At 31.4% G+C, this 12539-nt stretch overlaps 1 protein-coding gene across 1 annotated transcript in view; it reads left to right on the forward strand.

The window, feature by feature from the left end:
* The first annotated feature begins 1401 nt into the window (after nt 1-1401).
* Alg11 (ALG11 alpha-1,2-mannosyltransferase) overlaps nt 1402-12539 on the forward strand; it is a 77392-nt gene continuing 66254 nt past the window's right edge. Inside the window, exons 1-2 of the mRNA XM_065503809.1 lie at nt 1402-1535; nt 1591-1792. Coding sequence (XP_065359881.1) covers nt 1522-1535; nt 1591-1792 — 216 coding nt within the window. The 5' untranslated portion in view covers nt 1402-1521. The remainder of the gene's footprint in view (nt 1536-1590; nt 1793-12539) is intronic.

A 12539-nucleotide genomic window follows, 5' to 3' on the forward strand; every position in this document is an offset into this window, starting at 1 on the left:
AAGGAAATTCTCTTCATATTTTTATTTATTTTGCGAAACGTTTGCGAAATGTTTTGTTTGTTTTCATACTCTGATCTCAATAATATGAACGGCTTCGCTTGTTTATAATTATAATTCTTGTCTGTTATAACCAATTTATTAAATCAATGTAAATTAAATTTTAAGGAAATTCTCTTCATATTTTTATTTATTTTTGACTTTGTTCTTTTGTGTTCAATTGCAATTAAATCGAGTGTGTTTACTATGTTTCGTCCAAAAACTACCAACAACAATGCTTAATAAATGTCTGAAAAAATTACAATAGTCCGCCGCGTGTGTTTTCATTGCATGCTCAACCACAAAGTATTTTTTGTGCTACAACTGTCATGAAATGCTTAACATTAACACTACTATGATGTTAGTGTTAGGTATAGACGCATTATTTTAGCGTTTTTTTAATGTTTTAATATGGTTGTTAAACCATTTGTTTTAACAACTCTTTTATAACATCATGTTTTATCAGCATTTCATGTCTGTTGTAGATGGGGTGTAACATGAACATTGTGTAAACAAATTGATTTTCCAGCATATTGAAAAATCATACACCAAAATTCTTATTTTGTTGTACTTATTTTGACATTAACACCATAAAATATTTTTTTGGATACTCTATAAATTACCTTGAGGGCGAAAAATAAAATATGATTTATCTTTTACATCTTTATTAACACATTGACTGCCACGTCGGACACATATGTGTGACACTGCACTATGCGGTTTACGCCACGTCGGACACATATGTCCGACACAACTTTTATTCTTTCTAGCCATGTCAGACAATAGTGCTAGATTTTAAGAATTTTTTCGATGTTGTCTGGAAGTTTCTCATCAAAACTGTAATCTTCACATTCTTCGTCACTTTCAGAACTTGTACTGAGTATTTTTTCTAACTCAGTATCCCATAAAAAATTCCAAAGAAAATCCTGTGGCCCCAGCATCTTATTTGCTGAAAGTGCCTTGGCAGTCAATGTGTTAAATACTAGTTGGCCCCGCCCGGTTTCGCCCGGTAGAATTTACTAATGTTAGTTCTTTAAGTTTCTCCAACCCAAATACACCTGCCTGTTTTTATTTATTTGCAAATAAAATATCTAAATTTGTACTGCATACTTTAGGGAGCTCTTTTATTACAGTTGACTGGACTAAAAAAAGATCCGAGTTTTACCCGGAATTTTTGATTTTTTTTTTCTTTACAAACCATCTCCTGAAAATTTCTAATCGAATAAAAAAAAAATCAGCCAAATCGCTCCAGCAGTTCTCACGTGATGCCATTACATACATGGACTATTTAATTTTTATATATATAGATGATTTTGTGTTACTATTTATATTTATCACGTTTAGACGTGGCATACAATAAAAAACATACCAACAAATTATGTCGGTTGTTAATGTTTATATTTTTTTTTTTTAGTTTGTTTTGTTCACATGCGTAAATATTGAAAAATATGTGGACTTTGTTGGAAGTCAATAAATAACACGAATATGATGTTACAAATGTAAGTAATATTTAAAATGATTAAAGTATTGTCTCTTATTGCCTTTTACTTATAGCTTTTTTGTTGTCAATGGACTCTTGCTGGCAATTCTTTTGTTATTAGCTATTGCATTGTACTTTCTTCGAAAGTACATAAAATCAAGGAAAGCAAAGCTAGAAACACGAAATCCAAATGTTAGTGTAGGAATATTTCATCCTTATTGTAACGCTGGTGGTGGAGGAGAACGTGTACTATGGTGTGCTGTACGATCAATACAGGTAAACAAGTTGATATAGAATATTAACTGCAGGTAAACCGGCTTAAATCATGTATTAATATTTGTTACGATGTGAAATAATAAATAATAAAATAATGTAAGTAAGCTTTACTGTTGTATGTCACACCCGGAGTTGGCAAATGTTGCGTCTTTACAGAAAATTTTAACATAATGAAGCTACATGGTAGAACTATCCTATGTCTACGTAATTTCAGTAACTTTGTGCATAACTGATGCAATGACCTCTATATTTTGTTACGCGCGCCGGCTAACTCGTTATTGAGTGGATATTTTTTTGTAAATGAAATTTCACAATAAGTTTACCGAGAATCTGAAATAATTGGCTAAAGGTAGGGTAACAAATGACAAATATTTGACGAAAAAAACGTAACAACTAAATAAAATATATTTGAATTCTTTTATTTATTCCAAAAACTTATTTTACTTTGGATGATTCAAAACAAAAAAAATAGTTTTATTTTATGCTGTTTGATCTTACAAAACAATTGTAAGGGTAAACACATCAAACTAATTTGTGTTAAAAAAAGTGGTTACGCTTTTTTGAGCAAATATTTGCCATGTGTGATCCTACCTTAGGCTAGAAAAAGGTCTTCCGACTAGCTCAAAAGTGAATGTGGTTCTCAACCCTGATTATTCCGCGCGTGAACATATACACAAACACTTCACGCCATTAAAATACCACAGTATACAGTGACGGACAATACAATAGAATACTACATATAAATTTAAGTAAATCATTAAAACTACAGAATTTAGTTCAAAAATTTAAATTATTTCAGTATATATTAATGCCTATGGTGTACACAAAAAATAAATAAAACTAAAATAAAAAATGAACACATTCTTATGTTAAAAACTATGACAAATATAAAAAAACTAAATGAGATACGCGACATTAAAATAGAATCAATCAGTCTAATACTTATAAAAATTAAAAAACGCATCGTTTTCCTAATATTTTGTTGCATAACCATTATTTTTGATAACAGCATAACATCTTTTTGGCATTGAATTTACCAATCGTTCGCATGTAGAACGAGGAATATCTTTGACTATTTTCTATAGGTTTTCGATAGGATTTAAGTCAGGGGATTGTGAGGGCCACTCCATAATATCAATTTTGTTATCTGAAAACCACATTTTCCCAAGACCTGAAGTGTGCTTTGGGTCGTTATCTTGTTGGAATACCCATTTTAAGGGCATACTCCATTCTGCATGTGTCTTCATAACATTTTCCAAAATATTCACGTACAGGTGCTTATCCATATTTTCCTTAATCCAGTAAATTGGGCCAACGCCATACCAAGAGAAGCATACCCATATCATAATATTTCCACCACCATGTTTGAACGTTTTCGTTGTATACCGAGGATCTAATTCAGCATTTTTTGGACGTCTGACCCATGTTTCAGATCGGCCGGAACAACTTAAATTTTTAATAATTTTCCATTCTTCTTCAGTGCAATGTTTTGCGCGACCCATTTTTTGATAAATATTTTATTACCGATAGCTAATATTTAATAACTAGCTGAACCCGGTCCGCGTTGCTGGCCCTTAGAAAACATCTGTTTTATATTGCATCTCGATTTTAATATACAGTTTCGGACAAAGTCGGTGATCCAATGAATTCAAAAATTCAGTAGGATAATCGACGGCTTGTGCTGCATTCATTACTGTGTCAATCTATTTGTATTTTATAGTTTTGCCAGGCAGTTTCAATTGTATTTGCTTATTGATCTTGTTAACATCATAATTTGTTGGTGCCAAATTGCATGTTCCCACAAACAATTCGAATTGTTGTAGTTCGTTGTAAGACTTGGGAATACTTTGTCGACAATGTCTTGAATATTCATTTGCATTTGGCAGAAGTCCGGAAATGAAATCTCATTTGTGGAGGGATCAATTGGAATTTTTCATATCGTCATTGGGAAGCGTGAGCAATGATCCAAATCTATGGTATATTTGGCCTTTAACTTTAAAGGTGGACATGAAGCCGACGTCATTTGAAAGCATGTGTTGTACTTTTGGATATTTTGAAGGAAGTGTTTGGAAAAAGGATTGGCGCCGGAAATGTAACTTAGTAGCAGCTCAGACGGCTCAATAACTGGTCGCAGAATAACTTTACCGTTCGAACAGCACATTCCCGGGGATTCCTTATTGAACTTCGAAATGCTGCAATGTAAGTAATGTTTGTTCATTGCGCCAATTAGTATATCCTTGTGATTCCTGTAGTCATCATACTTATTATAATAAAATCCGGGCAACTTTAAATCGATTCTTTCTCTTGATCGAGACATTCGGGACCGAACAACTATATGCTGTGATACTCGATCTCTTCCCGTTTCCGCGACTCTAGACGTAGATGCCCTTTCGAAAACAAATTTTATTTGAATAAAACCGTTATTTTTTATTAAAAGTAATATGCGGAGAGTTATTCAAAATATTATTTTTTTAATAAATTTCATATGGAAATTTTTTAATCATGCACCTAATTTGCAAGAGTAAACAAAATTGTTTATCATCGATTGATAATATAAAATAACTTCTATAGTACCGGACATGCGTTGAAATGTATTCCTTTTTTCGCTTACACCAAATCATTAATTTTTAGAATGATGTTAAGCAACAAAATGAAAATTGTCATTGTTTGAACGTTGGAAATAAAAAAGTATTTATTTATATGACTTTACGGTGTTACCCGCTATGCTTTTCTGAAGATTCCGTGAAATTTTTATCAAACCCGGTCCAGCCGTTTTTGAGTCCATATGGAACATACATACACACATCTGTTTTTATATATAATGCCATTAACGGTATAATGTAAAAAATAGATTTTTACACACCTCTCCGTCCACAGACCGAAAATCAAAAATCTGACTTTACAGTGTTACCCGCCAGGCTATTCTGAAGATTCCTTGAAAATTTCATCAAAATCGGTGGAGCCGTTTTTGAGTTCATTCGGAACATACATACACACATACATACCCACATACAAACATCCATTTTTATATATATAGATAGATAGAATGGCATTAACGGTATAATGTAAAAAATTGATTTTTACACACCTCTCCGCCCACTTTACAGTGCTACGCGCTGGGTTATTCTGAACATTCCCTGAAAATTTCAGCAAAATCGGTCCAGAAGTTTTTTATATATATAGATGGTTTCAGCTGTATAATGTAAAAATTTGATAATGCCACGCCCCTCCGCCCACAGACCAAAAATCAAAAATCTGACTTTACAATGTTACCCGCCAGGCTATTCTGAAGATTCCCTGAAAATTTCATAAAAATCGGTGGAGCCGTTTTTGAGTTCATTCGGAACATACATACACACATAAATAGATAGATTCCCAGCAGTTCTAGGAGACAGTACCGAACTAGTGATTTTACCCATCATTTAGGGTGGGAGCTAGTTACTTCAATAGCCACGTGACTAGTCATTTTAACACGGGCATGTCCTAGGCACAGGGTCAATTGTCTCTTTTTGATTACAATGGGACTGTCTAATAGCTGGTCCAAAGTAGGCAACGCATTGGATTCACACATTGGTTACATAGCGTCAGTTACCTTGCTAGCTTTGTAACTGGTTACTTGATCAGCTACTTGACTAGTTATTTTAACACGTGTATATCCTAAGCAGGGGGTCAATTGACCCTTTTGATTACAATGTGACTATCGGATAGCTGATCGAAAGTAGTCAACGCTTCTGGTGAGTAAAATAAAGTGCAGTACAAAAAAAAGTTTGAAGTGACTTCACCATAGGTTACTAAGAGACACTAAAGTGACTATTGACTTCATGCTATGTTACATGGGATATCAGTATACTTATGCAAAAATAAAAATAATAATAATAATAATAAAAATAACACAATTTGTAAAAAAAACAGTTTGTACGAATTACTCACCAAACGTTTAAAGTGACTACACTCTAGATTACTTAGAGACACTTAAGTGACAATTGTCTTCACGCTAGATTACTTGGGATGCATAAAGTAACCAATTGTCTTCTCTCTGCACTACAAAGTGCACACACGTGTCAAATGACCAAAATATATAAAATGGTGTCAGCCAAGAGATAAGACATTTGTGACAATTACTGTCTTTAAGGGATACATTGACTACTTGCTTAACTGCTGGGTTATTAGAAAATATTTTAATAGTAATTACTATTAAAATATTTTCTCATTAACAAAAAAATCCAAAAATGAAAAGTCAAAGCCAACTTTTAATTTAATTTTTAAATGTGATTCTATTTATTGTCGCAAAATTTACAAAATTTACGTTTCATATCATTTAATTTGAAAAGTAACAATGTTATTAACAGGGCAACCAAAATTATGCAATATCATATTTTTTGCTGTGCGTCGTATAAACGTATGAGTTAGTTATTTATCCGTTTCAGACAATTTTAAGAATTTTGCCATCGATTTGTTAGTGCATATTTTTGCATATTTTGCTCTTTACAGCATATTTTATCATATTTTGCTTTTTATAGCATATTTTGGCATATTTAGCTCATAACTGCATATTTTTGTTGCATATTTTCTTTTTTTAATTATTTTGTTTTCTTAATATAATTTTATTGTTTGCATTGTAATTTTTCATTTCTATATTTTACTATTTTTCAGGGTCCAATGATAATTGGCCTAAGTTACTTAAAGAAAAAATTAGAATACCCATAATCGCCTTATCTTCATTGAATTTTGGTGGATTTAAGGGAGCTTAATTTCCGTATATTTGAATTAAATTAAAAAAATATCAACACAAATATCAACATTTAACAAATAATAAAAAATACGTAAAAAATGTACCCAGTAAGCACCAAAGTCCCAAAAATTCAAGCACTTGAACATTTTGTTATAATTTGACTTGAATGTAAAAATAATTATGTTTTAAACTTGAAAAATTAAATATTTTTCAAACAAAAAACATATGGCTTAAATTTATATTTCCTTTTTACTGGATAATGATATTGAGATAAAGTGTAATACAACTGCAATTCAATTGTAATTCAATTGCTTGACTATAATTAAAGGCTTGAATTACACTTGCATTCAACTTGAATTCCAGCAAAAATGCTTATTGGGTAAATAAAATTTCAAAATTGTATGTATTATGGACAATTTCTTAACAAAATTTTGGATAAATTTTCAAAATACAAAAAAAAAAACTTAAGTTTGCTTTAGAAAGTTATGGTTAGGCATTGACAGTTTACCATTAATATAAAATTATTAAACAAATGTTCAGAATATTAAGATCTATTGAAAACCTCGCATTCATTGTTCGTTGATAGATTTACACAAATTCTAACGAAGATATTAGATAGATAGAGGAAACAATGCTAAGCGTTTTGCTTGTCTGCTGATACAGCCAGAGTCTCTGACAGGAATCGAACTCGCAACTCTCAGATTGATAGTCCAGCACACTATCTTCTAGTACATCGGGTCACCCATTTTGAGTCCCAATGATAATCACCGCAGTCTTAAATAAAAAATATCATTCAACAATTGTAAGGCTTTTTGATAATTCTATTTAAATTTTTGAAGCCGAATTTATACCTAAATACATGATGAATGCTCCAAAATCCATTTAAATTTTTTCACCAAAAAATTAAACACCCAACGAGTTTTTTTTTTAAATATTTAAATGATAAAAAGGTGGTTTTTAAATCTACATGTAGAATAGAAACATTTAGAGAAATTTATGCAGAACATCCTCTCCCTACTAATCCTATACATATTGGGGCGCATGAATTCAGAAAGTCAAATATTATCCTAATAATTACTAAACAAATTTGAAGTATTAGACAGTTTAAAATTGAATTGATCAATTGATTAAGATTGTCTAAGAAACTCTACGGAAATTTAAAACAAAGAATTTGAAAACTTAAGTAAATACATAGTAATTTATTGCAATAATAAAATGAATTGAATCAGACTATTTTCATGTATAATTACCAAATTTAATTTATGAGCTCAATATTTTTTTTACTTTCTACTTATTTGTTTAATAAAACTTTGAAATTCAACAAAAACCAACTATTGCATATTTTTTATATTTTAAGAGCATATTTTTCGTTTTTAAGTGCATATTTTATGCGCATAAAACACTTTTTTTAGAGCATATTTTTGGTTGCCCTGGTTATTAATATTGTAATATGTTGTAATTGTATGCGTTGACCACATAGACAAAATTCAAAGGCAAAATAAAAATAGAGTTTAATATATTATATATAAATCATAGTTTTATATTAAATATTGGTAGTGATTCTATTGTAATGTCCGTCACTGTATGTAGAAAAAAATGAAACAAAGCCTTAGCAAAAAAATATATTTGTTTAATAGTGACGAGATGTTTTGTCACTTGGGGTACACTTATCCCACCCCATTATTTTCTTCGCTGTCCCTAAATATAACTATTTGTTTCAATTCGACTACTTCATGTCTCCCTTTTTCAATCTTCTCCAGCATTCTTTATCTCAATACAAAAAATTATTTCATTAAATTAAATTTTATGATGAATGTGGAATCAAAATTAATACTTCTAAATGTGAAGCAATTTGTCTTCGTAATGCATGGGGAAAATGTAAAAAATCATGTTGTTCCAGAAAGTAAAAAATTAAAGGTCTTTATTGAGGGTGTAGAGATTCCTTTTGTTAAAAATCTGAAATATCTTGGAATCAACTTTAATAATTTTTTTAAGTTTAATAAACATGCAAGACTTGTTTTAAAGAAATAATATAAGATAATGGGTGCTTTTTCAAAGATTATTTATTTATTAATTTCCATATCCATATCAAGGTTATATTATCAGTTGTATTAGCTTTCATTAAAATATTGTTATATATACCTTTTTTGTTGTTCGAGAGTGCATAAACAGTACTTAAGCTATCTGTGCATATTAACACTTTAGAATTTTGCTGCTTGGCGTACGATACTGCTGCTTCGACAGCACTAAGTTCGGCTGTGAAAATACCTGTAAATAACGGTAGCATACATTGTTTAATAATCGAGAACTCAGATTCGCTAGTTTGTTTAACTACTGCAAAAGTAGTAGCACCATCATGGTAAGACCCGTTAGTATATAAAATGATATCAGGAGAATATTTTCCTTTCTTTTCTGCGAGCATAGATTTAAATTGTTCTGGACTGGTTTCATTCTTTTTGAGGTATGCAAGCTCGGTATCAATATTGATTTTGTTGTTCGTGGTGTTAATTCTTTCTGGTTTTAATGGAATTGGTATTTTAAAAGTATGTAGGAGAGCTATAATATTGGAAATGGAACATTTATTTTATCATGGTAAGACCCGTCAGTATATAAAATGATATCAGGAGAATATTTTACTTTCTTTTCTGCGAGCATAGATTTAAATTGTTCTGGACTGGTTTCATTTTTTTTGAGGTATGCAAGCTCGGTATCAATATTGATTTTATTGTTCGTGGTGTTAATTCTTTCTGGTTTTAATGGAAGTGGTATTTTAAAAGTATTTAGGAGAGCTATAATATTGGAATGGAACATTTATTTTGGCACAGTGTATGATTCAGGTAATACCAAAAAGTCTCATGTAATCCTTCTTCTTGATCCGTAATTGATCTCGATGGTAGGTTTATTGACATTTTTTCGAATAAAGATTCGAGGCTTAAAGAGGCAGTTTCTATGCGAAGAGAATCAATATGAGTCGCTCGTAGCAATCCGGAAGCAGTTCTTAGGCAGTGATTTAAAGACGCATTTAGGTTCTTGGTATTGTGCTTTGATGTCCAGCCATATAATGTTATTCCATGTTGGATGATCCCATAGACTAGAGCTTTACAAATACCTAGGGCATTTTCGATATGTGGGCCTTTCTTCCTTGAGCATATCAATTTTAGCAAATTGTTAATTTTACTTAATTTTAATAGTAGATTTTTAATATGCTCGTTCCATGATAATGTTTTCGTGAATACAATTCCTAAAATTTTCATTTGTGTTTTATATTCCAATTGAGTATTATTTATTTCTATATTTTGAGGTCTACATAGTCTTTTTCTACAAACGTGCAGAACTTCAGACTTACTGGTTGGAATGAGCGCACCTCGTAGAACTGGCCATTGTTGAATTCTGTTGTTGAATACTGATAAAGTACATTTGACGTTTTCAGGTGTACTAGAGGCGATTGCAAATATGTTATCAGCATAGATACCGACATAGTCAATACCATTAATATTTTCTATTGATTTCGCCAATGAATTTGCATATACGACAAACATTACAACAGACAGGGGCGATCCCTGTGGAACACCGTTATCTATGGAGTACATTTCGGAGTAGAAACCATCTACCTTGACTATTACTCTCCGATTAGTGAGAAATGATTTTATAAGCCGTAACATTTGAGATGGTATACACCATTCTTTAAGTTCCTTGAGGATTGACGTGAACACTACACGATCAAAAGCTTTCTCTATATCTACAGATACCCAGCAAAAAAAGTGAGGAAGAAGATGCAGAATTTTCACAACAAATAGCATGCTTGATGTACTTCCAATTTTGGTGAAAAAGCTATGAATTTTACATTAGCTTGTCATTGGAGGGATGTTGTTCATTTTTGACAACTTTTTACTTAATAAATTCGATGCTTTCGATGCGATTAAATTTCGATTTTAAGGTGTTATTTTAATGTAGGTAGTGGATACCTATATTTTTTGGCATCTTGGATGGAAATATAAATAATAGAAAAAAAGTGATGTAATTGAGCATTTATGAATTGATTTTAATGTAGTTATAAAATTTATGAAACAATGGTTGATTAATTTTAATGATTAAAAAATGTAAAAATTGTTTGTATACCAATTTTTACAGGTTTTAATAAATTTTATAAAATTCAAAAAATGTAGGAAACAATTACATCAACGAAATATTTATAATTCAGTGTCAAATACCCATATTTAAAATCACATCTTCAGAGGTAGAAAAGATTCATTTGCAACTTTAGATGTGATTAAAATGTCATATGTAAAGATGCACTTCCATTATTTTTTGCTGGGTAGTAATGCGCTGTGTAGGCTTTTTGATAAATTCTTTCTAAGGATTTCTTCCAGTTGGTGGCACAAATTATGAACGCCTCTTTTTGGCAAAAAAGCATGTTGTGTGTTTGTTTTTGTAAATTCCCGAAATCTAACGGCAAGCATTTTTTCTAATACTTTCGACATCACTGGAATTAGAGAAATGGGCCTGTAACCTTCTATGTTGGTATTTTTAGATTTAGGTATTGGAGATAATACGGCGACTTTCCAATCATGTGGATAGATTCCAGTACGAAGTATTTTATTATATAGGCTGCATAGACGTTGCTTAAAAATAGATGGTGAGTATTGTAAGTGATTTTATCAATTGACGGTGTAGTTCCTTTTACGTTTTGTAGAATGTTGTCCAGTTCATTTTTTGTGATATCTCTAGTTAAAAACGGAAAGGAATTTACCTCTGAATCACTAATGATGTACATTTGTTTTCCGTTACGATTTCGGAATTTAAATTTCTGTCTGAGCTGATGGAAGTCAAGTGCTGAGCAAATTTGTTGGCTATAGACTTAGGATGTTGTATAACTGTGTCTTCATGATAAATCACTGGAAAGTTGCTTGTTTTGTCAGATCTTATGTTTTTTATCTTTGTCCATAGTACTTTAATATCCATCATAGGATCAAGGCTATTCACAAAATGTGTCCAAGTACGGCGTTTTGCCGTTTTGCATTCGCGTTTTACTTTAGCACAGGCTTTTCGAAAGTTGACACCGTTAATTATGCTTCTATTCCTCCTAAATATATTCCACGCTTTTTGTTTGATTCTAGTGAGTTTTTCAATTTCAGAGTTAAACCAAATTGGATTATTTTTAAACTGAGGCTTGCGAGAAATCGGTATTGATTCATTAGCAGATTTTCTTAGAATTCGTTTATTGCCTCTTTATTAACGTTAACGGATTCAACAAAGTCATAGATTACATTAGAAACTTTATTTTTAAAACTTGGCCAATCTGCATGACGATCCATAAATCTGGATATAAAGCGTTTTTTAATTGTGTAAGTACTGTTTGAAATTATAATAGGAAAGTGATCCCCTACTTCGGGTAGTGGAAGCGTTTTCCATTCTAAACAAACAGCTAGATCGATACTTGCCATTGTTACATCAACGGCTGTTAATGTGTGTCTAGTATTATAAAGTGTAGGAGATCCGTTATTTAGTATTACTAGATTTCGATCATCGGAAAATTGTTCCAAAGTTGCGCCATTCGGTGAGATATATTGTGAACCCCACAATGGATTTTGTGAATTAAAGTCACCTAAAATAATGTGATATTCGCTGCCAGAATTGTTTATAAAATCAAGATCGGTTGCCGTAATATTAATAACCATCTCCTTATATACATTTGTAATGGCAAATTGTTATGCGCCATTAATTGTAACTGTCTGGTTACCCATAGATTTACTTTGTTGAGTAGCATTGATAGATTTGCTTACTAAAATCGCAATTCCCGATTTTGCATAATTGTAATCCTTATTATGGTGGAATATATTGTAGCCAGGTTATGTTACATATACATTTGCTTATTTTTGTCAACTATATGTGTTTCCTGAAGGGCAATGATATTGGGTCTGTGTTTTGCTATGATGACTTCTAGGGCGTATTTGTGGGCGAAAAAACTTTGTATGTTCCACTGTAATATATTAATATTTAAACCAATATCCATAC

This window comes from Calliphora vicina, chromosome 3, assembly GCF_958450345.1.
Source record: "Calliphora vicina chromosome 3, idCalVici1.1, whole genome shotgun sequence".
NCBI classification, from domain to species: domain Eukaryota; kingdom Metazoa; phylum Arthropoda; class Insecta; order Diptera; family Calliphoridae; genus Calliphora; species Calliphora vicina.